Source organism: Zonotrichia albicollis, chromosome 1 (genome assembly GCF_047830755.1).
Source record: "Zonotrichia albicollis isolate bZonAlb1 chromosome 1, bZonAlb1.hap1, whole genome shotgun sequence".
Taxonomy (NCBI): domain Eukaryota; kingdom Metazoa; phylum Chordata; class Aves; order Passeriformes; family Passerellidae; genus Zonotrichia; species Zonotrichia albicollis.
Window position 1 is genome coordinate 155677835 of NC_133819.1, and position 17639 is coordinate 155695473.

The 17639-nt window shown below is 54.1% G+C and overlaps 3 protein-coding genes across 3 annotated transcripts in view; 1 reads left to right on the top strand and 2 right to left on the bottom strand.

Annotated features, from left to right (window-relative positions):
* Nucleotides 1-17639, top strand: part of LOC102071802 (erythroblast NAD(P)(+)--arginine ADP-ribosyltransferase-like) — a 91071-nt gene that overhangs the window by 3830 nt on the left and 69602 nt on the right. The gene's annotated exons all lie outside the window — the stretch shown is intronic.
* LOC141725479 (NAD(P)(+)--arginine ADP-ribosyltransferase 2-like) lies at nt 357-3831 on the bottom strand. Its single transcript, XM_074529163.1, has 2 exons — nt 3749-3831; nt 357-2425 (listed from the first exon to the last, which is right to left on the bottom strand). The coding sequence occupies exon 2, from the start codon at nt 2389-2391 to the stop codon at nt 1363-1365; it is 1029 nt and encodes a 342-aa protein (XP_074385264.1). The 5' UTR covers nt 2392-2425; nt 3749-3831; the 3' UTR covers nt 357-1362.
* On the bottom strand, nt 10796-11800 carry LOC141725207 (NAD(P)(+)--arginine ADP-ribosyltransferase 2-like). The gene is made up of 2 exons (XM_074527799.1): nt 11050-11800; nt 10796-10854 (listed from the first exon to the last, which is right to left on the bottom strand). Exons 1-2 carry the CDS (start codon nt 11798-11800, stop codon nt 10796-10798), a joined length of 810 nt encoding a protein of 269 aa, XP_074383900.1.

Consider the following 17639-nt stretch of genomic DNA (forward strand, 5'->3'; position numbering starts at 1 on the left):
TCCATTTTGTTTTACATCCTTTCCCTTTCTGCTTGTTCTTTCTTTTTTTTCCTCCCAGTGCTTCTTCTGTTGCATTGCCTCACATCAGGAAATTCTGAGCAGGCCCCAGGCTGATTGTTCATCCTTTTTTAATTGCACTGAGCAGCCCCCGCCAGCTTCCTCAGCCCTTCCTGGTTCTCCAAACCCTTCTACTTTTCCTTCTCTTCCCTGGACATGCTCCAGCCCCTCCAGGTCCTTTCTGAGGGTCTGCAGTTAAAAAGGGAAACATTTCCCTCTTCAGGAAAAAGGGAGGAATATTTGTCCACCACCTGTTTGAAGACCAAGCTTTGAAAAATAAAGCTTTCAGTGGTCTCTAAAGAAAACTCCAGGAACTGCTTTATTTTAGAAAATGAGGCACTCTGCAGGAAAGGCATTAAAGGAGCTGCAGGGGATACATCAGGTGAGCCAGCACCAAATTTTGGGAAAGTTTTGATACACCCGGCGAGCAAGGATCAGGGTTTTATTCATTTCTTATACAGCAAGTGAGAAAGCAGCAATTTATTGCTACACCAGGCAAGGCAGCCAAGGAGCGATGGGAGGTGGCCGTAACATTGCCACTCCCCAACCCCTCTGTCTGGAAGTGCCCAAGTGGCCCCGGGCACTGCCCAATCTCTGCTGTCCATGCTGTCCTAGCTGCTCCAGTCCCCCCCCAATCCTGGTCCTTCTGGCCTGGCATCGTTCCCTCACTGGGCACATCTTGGAGGGGCTTTTCCAGGTTGGACACCTTGGTACAGTGACCGTGGTGGCCACAGTGGCTGTGGTGGCCACGGTGACCTTGGTCGCCTTGGTAGCCATGGTGTCAATGGTGGTCTCAGTAATTGCAGTGAACACAGTAGTCACAGTGTGCATGGTGACATCATGGGTCACTGTGAGCACATTGGCCATGCTGACCAGGGTGGTTCCAATGCCCAGAGTGGCCAGAGTGGTCGTAGAGTCCAAAGTGGCCCCAGTGGCCGTAGTAACAATAACGACCACAGTGGTCACAGTGGGAAAAAGGGACCATAGTGGTCATAATGTCCTCCATAGCTTTGGTGGCTTAATTTATCTGGGGGTCCTGGTGGTCTTCATCCTGGTGGCCTTCCACAGTGGCCTCCACAACCACCACGACCTTGGTGGCCTTGTGGCTTAGAGAGTTCCAATGGCCACTGCCATGGCCACGGTAGCAAGGAGAAGCCCCCCAAGATTGGGAGAGTTCCTGGGGAGGCTCCCACCTGTGGGGACAAAGAGAGGGGTCAGGGGATCCTGGGGTGAGAGGGCCAGGCGAGCATCAGGAGGGCCATGGGGAGAGGGACATCGGTGGTGGGGGGCCCTGAGGGTATGGTGTCAGAGAGGGCCATAATGAGGTCCATGTCCCCTGTACCCAGCCATGTACCTTGTCCCCCCAACTCCAGCACTGCATGTCCCTGTCCCCCTCACCTGGCACTGAGGGTCCCTATCTGCTGTGCCCAAACAATGCTGTCCCTGACCATGTCTCAACCTCTGGGTGTCTTGTCTCCCAGCCACAGTGGGTGTCCCTGTCCCCTCTGGGCCATGGGTGTCCTCAGCACCGTGTGTCCTTGTCCCCAGCCCTCTCTGAGTGTCCCCGTCCCCCCAGGTTGTTCCCATGATGTCACCTCGCAGCCACTCGCAGTTGTAGTTGCTGAAGTTCCCAGTGGAGCGAAGCACAATCTGCACCTTCTTCCCTTCCCTGGTGACTTTGGTGACCTCAAAGGTCTCAAAGGGTGGGATCAGCACCTCCTTCTCACTTTGATTGAAGGAGAATTTCTCGATGTGCGCTCCGAGACACGTGTGCACCTCGAACATCGTGTCTGTCCCATAATGTTCGGCCACCGATTTATTCAGTGACGATGAAGTGAATTGACTAAGGCGGACTTTATCACCATATTTCGCACTGAACTGTGTCTTCACTCCCCGGGACACGTCCAGACACTTATTATGGCATCTCAGCTTCTGGAGGGCCTGGGTCAGCAGGAAATGCAGCGTTTTGAAGTGGAAGTTGTACCGGTATTCCTGGCAGGACTGTCCAGCTGAACGCACGGCTTCATTGAACTCCCTAAACACGTCATTCATTGTGTAGACCATGAGGGCGATGGCCTGGTCTTTGGTCAGAAAGGATGAATAGGAACCTCGTTTCTGCCACTCGGCTGTGGCCTTCTCCCAGGCCTGGTAAAACTTCTTGTTCTCCTGGAAGTCGGAGCGCTTGAGGGCAGGCAAGGCCGCAGTCATGGCAGCGCCACAGTTCACGTACTGGTCATCAAAGGAGTTGTGGGCCATGTCCAGGGGCACCACCTTGATGTCCGCAGTGGCCACGGTCATTGCCAGCAGTGCCAGGGTGTGAGCCAGGGGGGCCATGGAGAAGAGAGGCCACAGGGACCAGTGTGGGACACTGTGGGACATAGAGGGAACACAGAGGACAGACGGTGTGACACAGGGAGAACACCAGCAGATACCAGGGGATTCTAAGGGGACACTGATAGGACAGAGGGGACTCTGAGGGACATGGCGGGACATGGGGAGGCTTCTGTGGTGAGGGGCTGGAAAGCGACAGTGGGGTCAGCCTAGGGAGAGTGGGGTCTGCCCTGAACAGAAGACCCCTGGACATGTCCTGGAACCTGATCCCAAATCCTGTGATCATTCCTGGATACCCCATTGTTCCCCAGACTCTCAATCCCACTCCCAGCTCTGTGTCCCCCTTCCCGGTCTTTCCCAGTGCCTCCATTACCCCAATCCCTCCCCCAGTCCCTTGTACCCCTCCCAGTGACCCCGTGTCCCCCAGGACCCTAACCCCAGGTTTAGGGTCCCCAATGGGTCCCACTTGTCCCTATCCCCTACCCCCCTTACCCGAATCCCACCCTCAGTCCCATGACCTCCCTGGTGACCCCTGGACACTGATCCAGTCCCATGTGCCCCCCAAGAGTCCCCCAGTACCCCACTGCCACTCCCATGGTCCTGTGTCTGCCATCGCTGCCCCCGGACCACCGCAGGACTTCAGTCCCTGTCCTGTGACACCCCCAGTGCCCCCCCAGACCCCAATCCCTCAGTCCCATGTTCCCCCCCAAGGGTGCCCAGACCCTGTTACTGAAATCGACCAGAGTGAACTCCCTGAAGGAACTGGAGGTATCAGAAAGCCAGAATTCTTTCTCAGCTCAGACTCACAGCAGATCTCTCCTGATCCTGCACATCAGGGGGGACTTTGCCATCAGGTATTTATCCACCATAATTTTAAATATTCATGGAATTGTGTCCCCTATCTAACACAGAAACCAGCACTTTCCCTGTAGATAATCTGCATGGCTCTGCCTCTTTTAGGAAATAATTTTTATTGTGCTGCAGAGTCATAAAAATTAATTTTCTCAGTGTGGTTTTCACTGAGTGCCCTAATATCCCAGATGACCTTGCCTCAAATTTTCACTTTGGGCAGGCACTGCTCCTTCTATCTTGCAGAACTTGCCAAAAACCCCTCACTGGAGCTCCCTTTATCTCTTTCTCCACAGGTTCCAGTCACCTTTGCGCTGCTATGTCCACATTTCTACATCCTTTTTTGCTTTTTGCCCATTCATCTTTAAGCTCTACCCAGCCACCTGAAGGGATCTAAAACATTCAATTCTCTGTCTTATTGCTCACCTCCCAGGTCCCCAATCCCACCATCCCATGTCCCCCCAGTTGCCCCCAGTCCCACTCACCACTGCTCACTGAGTTGTAGTCACACCTCAGATACCAGTTGGGGTCTCCTATCAGGTGACATCTGCCGAGGATCAGCAATGGAACATCATGCCATGATCAATATGATCAAGTGAAGTCAAATTTATTACAAGAACGGGATGTATTTATGCTCTGTTGTACTGTTCACGCTCCTCAAGCTAATACATGATTGGTTCAGCCTTTCTGTGCACGCGTCTCAAGCCTTCAGCTGATTGGTTAGTCTTCTTTCTTCATGCATCTCACTGTGGTTTATTGTCTTGCCTTCACACACTCCGCTGTGGTTTTTTGCTCTGTCTTCTTAGTGTGCCCCCCATCCTGTATTTGTGTTTCTTCTGAGTAGGCTCTTCCTGTTTTCGAGGTATGGGGGACAATGTGAAATTCTATTCAGACCCCATAGAGGCTGGCTTGGGCACTGTGTCCATTTTCCAACAAAAATCCCTCAACAGACATCCCTGAAGGCACCTTGAGCCTGAGGATGATCTCTTGGGGCAGTGCCTGGGTGACTGAGCTGAGCTGAGCTGCCCAAAGAAGTGGCCGTAATACAATCCAGGGCACACCAGCTTGGGGATTGACAAATCCCTGTGGGAAATAGACTTGAACTAAAGCTGCACGAGAGGTTCCTTTGAATGCCAAAGCATCACCTCTAGGCACCACTGAAAGAGGAAACACTCCTGGGGATAACTGGCAAATGGATTTTCTGAGCTACCATGCCGACATAGGCTCACGTATCTCCTGATGCTTTTGGACCCCCTCTTGGATGTCCAGAACTTCTCCTGCCTCACCAGCAAGGCCGGGGATGTCACCCAGGCACTCCCCCAAGAGATCATCCCCAGGCTCAAGGTGACGGCAGGGATGTCATATGATAGGGGACACCAATTGGTATCTGAGGTATGGCAGCAACTCAGTGAGCAGTGGGAAGCGGAACTAGGAGGAACTGGGGGGACATGGGACCGTGGGATTGGGTTCCTGGGGGGTGAGCAGTAAGAGAGAGCATAGAAAGTTTCAGATCCCTTAATGGTGCTGGATAGCGCTTAAAGAAGAACTAGCAAAAAACCAATACAAGGATGTAAATGTTTGTACACAGAAGAACAAAGGGACTGGAACGTGTGGAGAAAGAGATAAAGGGAACTCCCATGAGGGGTGTTTGGCAAATTCTGTAACACGGAACAAGCAGTGTCTGTCAAAAGTGAAAGTTCAAGCTGAGGTCATCTGGCATACTGAGGCACGCACTGAAAACCACACTAAGAAAACTCATTTTTAGGATTCCTCAGTACCATAAAAGGATTTTGAGAAAGAGGTGGAGCCATGCAAATTATTGCAAGGAGAGGTGAAGTTTCTGTACTAGGTGAGGGACACATTTTAATGAATATTTATGATTAGGATGGTTAAATACCACTTGGCAAAGTCCCCCGTGAATTGCAGGACCAGGAGAGATCGGTTGTGAGTCCAAGGTGATAAAGAATTCTGGCTTTCTCATACTTGCAGTTCCATCAGGGAGTTCACTCCGGCTGATTTTGGTATCGGGGCTGGGGGGACTCCAGGGGGACTCTTGTGGGGGAGGCATGGGACTGAGAGATTGAGATTGTGGACTTTGGGGGACAGTGGGGAGTCACAGGTCTGTAATTGGTGTAATGGGGGGCTCTGGGGGAAAATGAGGGGGGACGTGGGATGGTGAGAGTTGGACTGGTGTCATGTGGGGGGCTGGCAGACTCTTTGGGGGCAAGGGGTGATGCCTGGATTTGGGTTGAGGTTCTGGGGTACACGAAAGGAATTGCGGATTGGTAGTGGGCTTGTGGTCTGGGGCTGGGCTGAGGGGGACACTGAGGGGCGCGAAGAGTGACCACAGGATTTGGATAGGGATCCTGCTGGGGCTGAGGGGACTTGTAGTCATGGGAGTAGGATTGGGCTTCTGGGGGCCTTGGTATTGTGGGATTGGGATCCCTGGGGCTGGGGCACATTGGGGAGGCAAAGGTAACCCCAGGATTTGGGATCAGGGACCCCAGACATGCCCTGGGGTCTGCTGGCCAGAAATGCCTCTCCTTCCCCTGGGCTGCCCCACTCCCCTGCCCTGTCCTTCTCTGAGGAACCCTCCCTGTGTCTCCTCTGTGTCCTCTCTGTTTCCCCCAGTGTCCACACTGGTCCCTGTGGCCTCTCCTCTCAATGGCCCCTCTGGCACAGACCCTGGCACTGCTGGCAATGGCCATGGCTTCTGTGGCCGATGAGATGAAGCCCCTGGACATGGCCCTGAACTCCTTCGATGACCAGTACCGGGGCTGTGGCCCTGACATGATAACTGCATTGCCGGCCCTCAACCACTCCGAGTTTGAGCAGAACAAGAAGTTTGCCGAGGTCTGGGTAAAGGCTGCAGCTGAGTGGCAGAGGCAGGGACCCCCTGAGTCCCCTCTGTCCCCAGACCAGATCATCGCCACCATGGCCTTCACAATGGATGGCCTCCACAGCGTGTTCAATGATGCCGTGCGCGTGGCCGGGAGTTCCCACCAGGAATACCGGGACAACTTCCACTTCAAAACGCTGCATTTCCTGCTGACGCAGGCCCTGGCAACAACGAGGGCCAGTCTTCAAGGGCAGTGTTATGACATGGTCCAGCACGTGTGTGGGATCTGGTTCAAGGCACATCATGGTCGTATAGTCCGGTTTGGTCACTTTATGCCAATATGGATGAGAGATGAGCCTGCACAGTGCTCTGGGAAGGAGACGGAGTTCCAGGTGCACACATGCGAGGGCGCGAGTGTCGGCATAAAAATCGGAGATTCCCCAATCCAGTTCATTCTGATCCCACCATTTGAGACCTTTGAGGTCATCAAAGTCACCCAGATAGGGGACAAGGCAAAAATCCAGCTCCGCTCCACCGGGACCTACAGCAAATACAACTGCGAGTGGCTGCAAGGTGATGGCACAGGGGGAAGCCTGGGGGGATGGGGACACTCACTGTGGCCATGGGGGCACCCATGATAAGGCACAGGGCACCATGACATTCACTGGGAACTGTGCAGGGACACCCACTGAGGTGGGGGAAGACAAGGACACCCCGTGCTGGGGACCCCAAATCTGGGGACACCCATTGTGGGGACAGGAATGCCCATGACAGGGCACAGGGATGGGGATCCCCACTTCTGGGAGGAAAAATGGACAGGGACACCCGTGTCATGGGACAACAGGGACAGGGAAAGAGATGGGGACCCTCTGTACCTACCCTGTCCCGTGCCGCCAAAGGCCATGCTGTGGGGATGGGCCCTGTGTGCTGCATATGGGTGGGTCACGGAAAGTGCCTGGCACTCCCAGAACCCCTGCCCCCCTCAAGGCACCTCTGACTCCTCCTGACCCCTGTCACTCCTAAGGCCACCATGACCCCCAACCTTCCTGGCCTTTGTACCCCCCATGCCCCCCCCAACACCCTCTCACCTGTCAACTCATGGCCCCCATTTCTCCTGCAACACCGAAGCCTCCATTATTGCCATCCCTGACCCCTTCACTCCCCTCATGGTCCCCCTGATGCTCATCTTTTTTCCTCAGATGGGAGTGTCCCCAGTGACCCCTTCCATGGTGGAGGACTCCTCCTGGCCACCACAGCCCTGACACTGGCCACTGGAATCCTCTGAGCCATGAGGCCACCGAGGTAACTGTGGCGACTGTGGCAACCAAGGTCACTGTTGTCACTGTGGCCACCACGATCATCAAGACCACCAGAACCACCAGAGAAACAAGACCACCAGGGCTACCAAGGCCACCACTGCCACTAGGGACATCCTGGCAGCTATTGCCACCATGAGGTAACTGGGGCCACCACTGTCACTGTTGCCACTGCAGCCACCACAGCCTCTCTGGCCACTATGGTCACAATCACCATTAAGGCCACTTTGGCCGCCATGATCACCAAGACTCCTTGAGCCACGAGGAAACCACAGGCACTGTGACCACTGTGGCCACCAAAGCCATTGTGCAAACAGTTCTATAAAATAATTCAGTCAAAACAATTCCATTAAATAAATCTGTAACAGCCAGCCAAAAGTGACAATTCTTAAGCAAGGCTCAATGTCAATCCCCACACCAACACTTGTGGGAACGTCTCTTTCTCCCAGCTTCGAGGAGGATCCTTGAGGAGCATCCCCTTCCCAAGAGAAGAACCTCCCACACATTTCATTCCAAGCAGGACTAGGGGAGAAGAATCGCTGTCTCAGAGGGGACTGGACATTCCCAGGGTCAGCTGATGGATGGCCAGGCCCAGCTCTGGTGATTTACCCTCAGTTGTCAATTCAGAGTTGGTTTTAGCCCAATTCAGCACCAAAATCAGCACAAGATCTTTCTCAGTGCAGCCTCAAAAGCCACCAATGGGGCATTGTCCTTTGGGCACATTTCAGGCAAAGCATCCTGACATATCCTGCACTTCAGGGGGACCCTAATGGCTGGAAATTGTGAGATTCAAGAGGGCTAGAGCAGGTTTGGTGACTGGGGAGGAACAGTCCCCAGTGCCATCCCTGGCTGGGGGCACCTGTTGGAGCAGCTCTGGAGAAGGACCTGGGAGTGCTGGTGGGTGACCAGTGGAGTTGGCTCTGTGGTCTGGGACCATGAGGGATCCAGGAGGCATTGAGAAGACCAGAGCCAGGAAGTCCGGGAGTATTTGGGACCCTCTGCCCTTCCCAGGGAGGCACTTCAGGAGTGCTGTGTCCAGCTCTGCCCAGTGCCATGTCCTGCTCTGGGCTGATCTGGACTCAATCCTGTGCTCAGGGATGACACTGCTTGAGCTGGGATGTTGGGCCAGGTGCCCAATCTGGATCCTTCCAGCCTGACCCATTCTGGGATTTGGGGATTCTGGCAGTTGTGGTCCAGGTATTGTCCACTGGAGAGCAGCAGCAGCCAGAGCGGGCAATCAGCGGCACTCAAAATGCACCGCTCCTGAGCTGCAGTTCCGGGTGCCAACAGCAGGCGGCAGCACGAGCTGCTGGCACCGCTGAGCGCCCGCCCCGCTCCATCCTGGCCCCGGGGGCTCTGCAATGGTTTAGGATGGAGCGACCTTAAAGCCCGTCCGGTGCCAGCCCTGCCATGGGCAGGAACTTCTTCCCCTGGGTTGGGCTGTTCTTGGCACTGCCCAACCTGGCCTTGAACTGTTCCAGGAGTGGGACAGCCACAGCTTTGTTATAGTTGCCTAATATGATGATTGACTCTCAAAATTAAGGGATGAATATTGTGTTTATGTTAAGCGAAATTTTGTTGATGTATGGTTATGTTATTTAGTTTGTTGTTTTGACACTCTGTGTTCTCCCCATTGCCCCCTTTCCCCCACCTGTATTGTTGTACAGGACAGCTGTGGTTTTCAGGATTGTCAGGGACATGTACCTGTGCCCCTCGCATGGGGTGGTTGGGAATGGGGAAAGCCTGTTGCTGCGGGGAGGTGTGGCATGGCAACATCTCACCTCCAACCACACTGCAGGAAGGTCTCCACCAATGGACAGCATGGAACAGTTAACTGACAGACGGTGGGAGGGGCCAGGGATTAAGAAGAAAAATGTTTGAATATGTATGACTGCTTATGAATATGTATTTATCTGATGCAACACCAGGGGTATAAAGGACAGAGCTGCCATTTTGTGGATGAGACTCTGACTGCAAGCTGAGCATATCGCTTAGGATTGAAGTGGAACATTTGTGCTATCTACCTTTTGAGCAGAAAAATTCACCTTGCCAGAGATTTACTTGCAGAAAGGAGACAGAAGTGCCCTGTAGTTTTATTTGTGATCAAAGGAAGAGGCCATGGGGAATTTCCCCATGGGGTGTCTCAAATTGCTGGAAGATGCAGCCTCCTTTTTACCCCAATTTCCCACCCATATCTCCCACTTCCTTTCCCCATTGGCTGAGGTACTTGGAAGGTGCAGACTTCTCAATCCACCTACTGAACGTCCCCCTTGCTATGCACCCCACCCTTCTGTAACACTAACCCATGACCATTAAAATGAGCTTTAACTTCACCCTGGGCAGGGTAATTAATATTCATAAGCCTGTAAAAGCTTTGTTCTTCTTCTCATGGTTCAGGAATTTTGCAGGATCTTGTCTGTGCAGCAGTCCATGTCAATGAAGAATATTTTCTTAAACTGATAGTTTCTCCAGTAACTTCCTTATCTGCAAGTCCCAGGCTCTATTTACCACCAGATTCACACAATCTATTTGTGAAGAAACATTCCTCTTTTTCCTTTCAAGTTGAATTAATTGGGATGAGGAAATAGAGTTTGGTTTTGTTTAAGTGCAGAATATGTGGGAATTCACAGGATTTGGGCAGGAATGAAAATAAATGAATTTTCAAAGAAGTAAAAGGCAGTTAATGAGATGTTGGGGGGTGGGGAGTAGGTAGGATTTTCTTTTTCTCTTCTCTTCCTCTTTTTTCCCTTTTTTCCACCCAGGGAAAATGGTAGTGGTGGCCTTGATAGCCTTGGTTGCCTCTTTTCTCTGGCGGTCATGGTGGCTTTGATGATTGTGGAGACCATGGTGAACTTCATTACCTCATGGCTCAGACAATTCTGGTGGCCACTGCCAGGGCTGTAGTGGCCAGGAGAAGCCCTCTGAGGTGAGAGGGGGCCCTGGCAATGCTCCTAACTGGGAGGAAAAAGAGGAGGATGAGTGGTTCATGGGGTTGAACAGGTTGAGAAGGGTCAGAGAGTGGTCAGGGACTACAGGGGTACAGGGGGGGCAGAAGGGGAGTTCAGGTGGGATGGAATACCATGGGGGTGGGGATCAGGGTAGTCAGGAGGGCCATGAGGGCTGTCCAGGGTTCAGAGGGGGCCATAACATGGGGTGAGTAAAGATGGGTGCCATGGGCATTGGGAGGGTTGGGGGTGACCAGTGGCCTGGGTACAGGAGGGAGATTGGTGGTCAAGGGGCCATGGGGGCTTTAGGGATGGTGGGGTTTCAGGGGGGCAGTGGGGTAATACAAGGACCAAGGTCTTTCAGGGTGACCATGATGGTATTTGGGGCTGACAGGTGTTGGGGGACATAGGGGGTGCCATGAGGGGTGTCAGGGTGGGTGGGAGAGGTTCAGGGGAGGTCAGGATGGTCCTGGCCCACCAACGACCAGCTCACAGGGCTGGTCCCCAGAGAGCTGGTCTGCAGAGGGGAGGGACAGAGACAGCAGAGGAGGGTTCCTATCTCTGTCCATTTCTCCGTCCCTGTACCTGACATTCCCTGGAACCTGACATTCCATTTCCCGTCCCTGCACCCTGTCATGCGTGTCTCTGTCCCTGTCCCCCATCACCTGTGGGTGTCATTGTCCCCTGTGTGTTCTCATGGGTGTCCCCATACCCGCAGTGGGTATCCCTGTCTTCCAGGTTTTTCCCATGATGTCACGTCGCAGCCACTCGCAGCTGTATCTGCTGAAGGTCCCACTGGAGCGGAGGTGGATCACTGCCCTGTCTCCTTCCTGGGTGACACTGGTGATCTCAAAGGTCTCAAAGGGTGGGATCAGCACCTCCTCCTCACTAGGATTGGAGGAGAATTCTCGGATATCCTCGCCAAAACACGTCTGCACCTGGAACATCGTGTCAGTCCCAAATTGCTGAGCAATCTGTTTTTGCAGTGATGTTGACGTGAATCGACCAAACCGGATGGTGTCACCACACCGTGCCTCGAACTGGACACCATGCACCCCCTGGAACACATGGTGACATCGAAGTCCCCAAGTGTCCCTCAGTGTCACCAGGGCCTGGCTCAGCAGGAAATGCAGTGTTTTGAAATGGAAGTTGTCTCGGTATTCTTGGTAGGAGCGCCCAGCCACATGCACAGCTGCGTTGAACTCCTTGTGCACGTCCTTCATTGTGTAGGTCCTGAGGGCAATGGCCTGGGCTGGGGACAGAGGGGTCACAGGGGGCCCCCGCCTCCAGCACTCGGCTGTGGCCTTCACCCAGGTCTGGGCAAACAGAGGGTTCTGTTGGAACTCAAAGTGGTTGAGGGCTGGCAACAACTGGGTCATGGTGTGTTGGCAGCCAGGGTACTGGTCATCAAAGGAGTTCCAGGCCATGTCCAGGGGAACAACTGAGAAGCCTGTGTTGGCCATGATCATTGCCAGCAGTGCCAGGGTCCTAACCAGGGAGTCCAGAGAAGGGAGAGGCCACCAGGACCAGTGTGAAACACTGGGGGACACTGGGAAACTGAGGGCACACTGTGGGACACGGGGAACGCTGAGGAACACGGCAAGACACCAATGGGACACTGAGAGGATGCTGAGGGGACATGGGGGGACTATGGGACACAGAGAAGATCTTTCCATCAGGGGCTGGGGATGGAGAGTGGAGTCAGCCCGAGGAGAGGGAGGGCAGCCTTTGCCAAGTGAACTCTATGCACATCCTGATAGCCTGATCTCAAATCGTGAGGTTACTCCTGGGTCACCCAGTGTCCTGCAGTCTCCTAGGGGCCCAAATCCTGCACCAGCATTCTTGGTGTAATGCCCCCAGTGTCCTTTCAGACCCTCCAGGACCCCAACCCAAATCTGGGGTCACCCCCTGATGCTCCCAGTGTTGCTCTTGCCCCACATCCTTGCCGCAGTCCCGATCCCCCTCTGGTGTCCCCTTTGGAGTGGGTGGCAATGATACACCCCAGGACCCAAACCCAAATGCAGGGATAAGCCTCTGCCCCCTTCAGTGTCCCCCAGCTCTCCCAAGGCCCCAGTCACACTCCCAGGGACCTCCTGCTGCACCCCAGAGCTCAGATAACCCTAGTCCCATGTGCCCCAGTGTCCCCCAGGTTCCCTCAGAACAACAAACCCATATCATATTCTCCTCCAGGGTCCCTCCCCATTCCTCCCAGGGCCACAATCCCGATACCATGATGGCATCCATATTGTCCCACCATAAGTTTTCCCAGGGGTTCCCCAAGCCCCTAATACCGAAATTGTTGGGAGTGAATTCCCTGACTGAACTGGAGGTAGCAGAAAGCCGGAGTTCTTGATCCACTTGGACTCACAGCAGATCTCTCCTGGTCCTCCACAATAGAGGACTTTGCATGACTTTGCCATACGGAGTCTATCTGTCTCAATTATACATATTCATTCAAATGGGCTCCTTAGCTAATATAAAACTAGCACATTTCCCATAAATAATTGGCATGGCTCTGCCTCGTCTAGGAAATAATTTTATTGTCCTGGAGGGTCATAAAAATAGGGGTTTTGGGGGTCATTTTCACCGAGTGCTGCAATATCTCAGATGACCTTGCCTCAAACTTTCGCTTTGGGCAGGTGTAGCTCCTTCTGTGTTTCAGAATTTGTCAAAAACGCCACTGGAATTCCCTTTATCTCTTTCTCCACTGTTTAGAGCCATGTTTAATGTGGTGAGTAAATACTTTTACATCCTTTTATCATTTTTGCCGGTCAGACTTTAAGCTCTACCCAGCACCTTCAGTATGTGGGGGAAAGCCACACTATGAAAAGGCAAGTGTTGAAAAAGCAGTCTTGTAACTTGATTCAAATAAAGGGACAGAGTTTCCACAGCCATACCACCCATGGACTTTCTCTCTCTAGGTTTCGGAGGATGCAGCCTCCTTTTATCCCAAACTCCTGGCCGCATGTTGCCTTCTCCCTTTCCCCACTGGCTGAGGTACCAGGAAGGTGCAGCATTCCCAAATCACCTACCCCATATCCCCCTTGAAGCTGTCATTTCGCCCCCAAAGTTCAGAAGTTCAGGCTGTCTGGGGTATGGAATAGACTTTGTGGGAACCCATTTCTCTTATTAGCTGAAAGTTCTGCAGTTCAAACTTTCTGGTCAAAGCACCAGGGTTCTGTGACAAGCTGCATGTCTGTGGAGCCATCAAGATCCATTTTGAAGACATTGACAACAATTTCTCCCTAAAAAGAACCCAGTCAACCTAGTCATTTTTCACAACCCACCTTTCCTATAAAATTCTTTCCGGTGATGGTGGTGATGCCCCGGCACAGGTTGCCCAGAGAAGCTCTGGCTGCCCCTCCCCTGGCTGTGTCCAAGGCCAGGCTGGGTGAGGCTCTGGAGCAGCCTGGACCAGGGAAAGATGTCCCTGCTCATGGCAGGGCTGGCACAGGGCAGGCTTTAAGGTCTCTCCATCCCAAACCATTGTAGAGCCCCCGGGGCAAGGATGGGGCGGGGCGGACTCTCGGCAGCACCAGCAGCTCGTGCTGCCGCCTGCTGTTGGCACCCGGAACTGCAGCTGGGAGCGGCGCATGCAGAGTGCTGCTGATTTCCCAAGCTCACTGCTGCCCTCCTGAGGGCAATTCCTGAACCACAACTACCAGAATCCCCAAATCCCAGAATGGGTGAGGCTGGAAGGACCCAGAGCAGGCACCTGGCCCTACCTCCCAGCTCAGGCAGCGACATCCCTGAACACAGGATTGAGTCCAGAGCAGCCCAGAACAGGACATGGCACTGGGCAGAGCTGGACACAGCACTCCTGATGTGCCTCCCTGGGAAGGGCAGAGGGGCACGACCAATCCCTGACCTCCTGGCCCCACTCTTCCCAATATCCCCTGGACCTCTCCTGGCCCCAGGCCACACAGCCAGCTCCATCGGTCACCCACCAGCACCCTCACATCTTTCTCCAGAGCTGCTCCAGGGACTGTCCCTCCACAGGGACAGGACCTGCCCTTGCCCTTTTGAACCTCCCAATTTCCAGCCTTTAAGGTCCCCCTGAACTGCATGATGTGGCAGGATGCTCTGCCTGGAATGGGGCCAAGGGACAACGCCAAATTTGTGGCCACCACGGCTTCATTGAGAGCGGTCTGCTGCTGATTTTGGTGCCGAATTGGGCTAAAACCAGCCCAAATCACCAACCCCAAATTGACAAGTGAGGGTGGATCACCAGTGGTGGGCCTGGCAGTCCATCATCTGACCCTGGGAATGTCCAGTCCCCCCTCAGACAGAGGTCCCCTTTGTAATCCTGCTTGGAACGAAATGCGAGTGAGGTTCCTCCTTTAGGAAGTGGATGCTCCCCAGGGTTCTTCCTTGAGGTTGAGAAAAAGAAACATTGCCACAAGTGTTGGTGTGGGGAGTGACATCAAACCCTGCTTAGGAATTGTCACTTTTTGCTAGCTTTGTCAGATTGATTTAATGGAATAGTTTTGATTGAAATTTTTAATACAATTGCATTGCAAAATGGTGTTGGTAGCTATAGTGTCTGTGGTAGCCTTGTGGCGGAAGGATTCTAGGTGATCATGGTGGCCACAGTGCCCTTGGTGGTTATAGTGACCATGATGGCCAGAGTGGCTGTGGTGGCCTTGGTAGCCTTTGTGGCCTCATTTCTCTGGGGTTCCTGGTGGTCTTGGTGATCAGGGTGCCCACAGTGGCCACAGTGACCTTGGAGGCCGTGGTGGTCTAGTGGCACAGAGGATCCCAGTGGCCACTGCTAGGGCTGTGGTGGCCAGGAGGAGTCCTCCGAGGTGGAAGGTGGCCCTGGGGACACTGCCATGTTCCACAAAGAGAGGAACATCAGGGGGATCATGTGGAGAGTGAGAGGGTTGGAGACGGCCATAATGGGGGGTTAGGGGTGACAGGAGAGATGGGGGTCACGAGCTGACAGGGCATTTGGGGGGGGGGCATTGGGGGTACAGGTCTGGGAGAGGTCAGGGGGGTCATAGTGGACTTAGGTGTAAGAGGGGTCAGGGGAGTCAGGGGGTGCCATGGCAGGTGATAGAGAGTGACAGGGGTTCAGGAAGGGATATGAGGGGTCTCAGCCCACCCATGTCCAGCACACAGGGCCCATCCCCACAGCACTGCCTTTGGTGGGGAGGGACCGGATCGGAATGGGGACATCCCTGTCTCTTTCCCTGTTGTCCCCTGGCAAGGGTGTCCCTGTCCCCTCTCAGATATGGAGGTCCCCACCCTGTGCCCTGTCATGGGCGTTCCTGTCCCTGTGCCCACAATGGTGTCCTGAGACTTGGTGTCCCCAGGATGGGCTCTCCCTGTCCCCAAACTCTCAATGAGTGTCCCTACCCCCTGTGCCCTATCATGGGTGTCCCCTGTCGACAGTGGGTGTACCCAGCACTGGGTGTCACTGTCCCCTCACCCCCACTGAGTGACCCCAGCGCTGGGTATCCCTGTCTTTGCCCGCAGCCATGGGTGTCCTTGTCCCACCCACACAGTGGGTGCCCATGTCCCTGTCCCCCATGCCCAGGGAGTGTCATTGTCCCTGTGCCTACCTATCCATGTCCCCACAGCCACAATGGGTGTCCCCATCCCTCCAGCCTGTGGTGTCACCTTGTAGCCACTTGCAGTTGTAGCTGCTGAAGGTCCCATTGGAGCAGAGCTGAATCCTCATCCTGTCTCCCATCTCGCTGACTTTGAAGACCTGGAAGGTCTCAAAGGGTGGGATCAGCACCTTCTTCGCGTCAGGATACATGGACAGTGGCTGGATTTCTGCACCGTGGCATGTGTGCGCCTTGAACACTGTGGCATCCCCAAAGCCCCTGGTAGTTTCTTTCCTCTGTTACACCAACGTGAATTGACCAAACCAGACAATGTCACCAGACTCTGCCTTGAATTGGACACCATCCACCACCTTGTACGTGTTGCGACACCCTGGTCCCTGAGTGTTCCACAGCATCACCAGGGCCTGGGTCAGCAGGAAATGCAGCGTTTTGAAGTGGAAGTTGTCCTAGTATTCCTGGCTGGAGCGCCCAGCCACACCCACAGCCGCATTGAACTCCTTGTCCATGCCCTTAATTGCATAGGCCCAGATGGCGGTAGCCTGGTCTGGGGACAGAAGGGACTCAGGGGCCCCCGCTTCTGCCACTCTGCAGCCCTTGCCCAAACATCAGCAAACTCCTTGTTCTGCTCGAACTCGAAGCAGTTGAGGGCCGGAAATGCCCCGGTCATGGCAGGGACACAGCCTCGGTATTGGTCATCAGAGGAGTCTCGAGCCATGTCCAGGGGATCACATTGACAGTTGTGGTGGCCATGGCCATTGCCAGCAGTGCCAGGGTCTGAGACAGGAGGGCCATGGAGAAGAGAGGCCACAGCGTCCAACTGTGGACACTGGGAGACACAGAGGGGACACAGAAGAGACACAGAGAGGGTTCATCAGTGAGGAACTGGGCAGGGGAGCGGGGTCAGCCCAGGGGGAAGGGAGGCACTCCTGGCCAGCAGACCCCTGGGTGTGTCCCTGATCCCCAATCCCGTAGTTACTTATGCCTCCCCAACATCCCCTAGCTCCTCAGGGACCCCAATTGCACAGCACCATGTCCTCCTGGCCCCCCAGGAGCCCAATCCTACTCGAATCACTACAAGTCCAATCAGCCCACATAGGACCCCAACCCAAATCCTGGGGGTCACTCCCTGAGTCCCCCATTGTCCCCCTTGGCCTGTCTCCAGACTCCACTCCCACTCCCAGTCCCCAGTTTGTTCAGTGTCACCCCAGAACCTTAGCACAAATCCTGGCATCACCCCCTGCCCCTAAAGAGTCTCCCAGGCCCCCCATGACCCCAGTCCTACTCCCACCATCTCATGTCCCACATCACCTTCCCCCAGAGTGCCCCATGACCCCAGTCCCAGTCCTGTGACTCCCCCAGTGTCCCCACAGGACAGCAATCCCAATCCCTATCCCACAGTCACATTTCCCCTCCCCCCCCCCAACAGGGTCTTCTGAAGTCCCCCCAGCCCCTGATACTGAAATAAGCCAGAGTGAAATCTCTGATGGAACTGGAGGTATCAGAAACACAGAATTCCTTATCAGCTCAGACTCACAGCAGATCTCTCTTGGTCCTGTAGGTCAGGGGGGACTTTGCTACTTGTAATTTATTCAGCAAAATTATAAATATTCATTAAAATGGGCCTCCTAGCCAATACAGAAACGTCACTTCTCCTGTAAAAAATTCCCATGACTGTGCCTCTCTCTGGAAATCCCCTTATTGTCCTGGAGACTTCCTAAACAGTGAACAG

Bases quoted from the DNA above. Each gene is read 5' to 3' on its own strand.
- LOC141725207 (XM_074527799.1), bottom strand. From the start codon at position 11,800: ATGGCCAACACAGGCTTCTCAGTTGTTCCCCTGGACATGGCCTGGAAC. The intron at 10,855-11,049 runs GTATGGGGACAC...TCCCCTCTGCAG, and splicing joins GACAGGGATACCCACTGCGG to ACCAGCTCTCTGGGGACCAG.
- LOC141725479 (XM_074529163.1), bottom strand. From the start codon at position 2,391: ATGGCCCCCCTGGCTCACACCCTGGCACTGCTGGCAATGACCGTGGCC.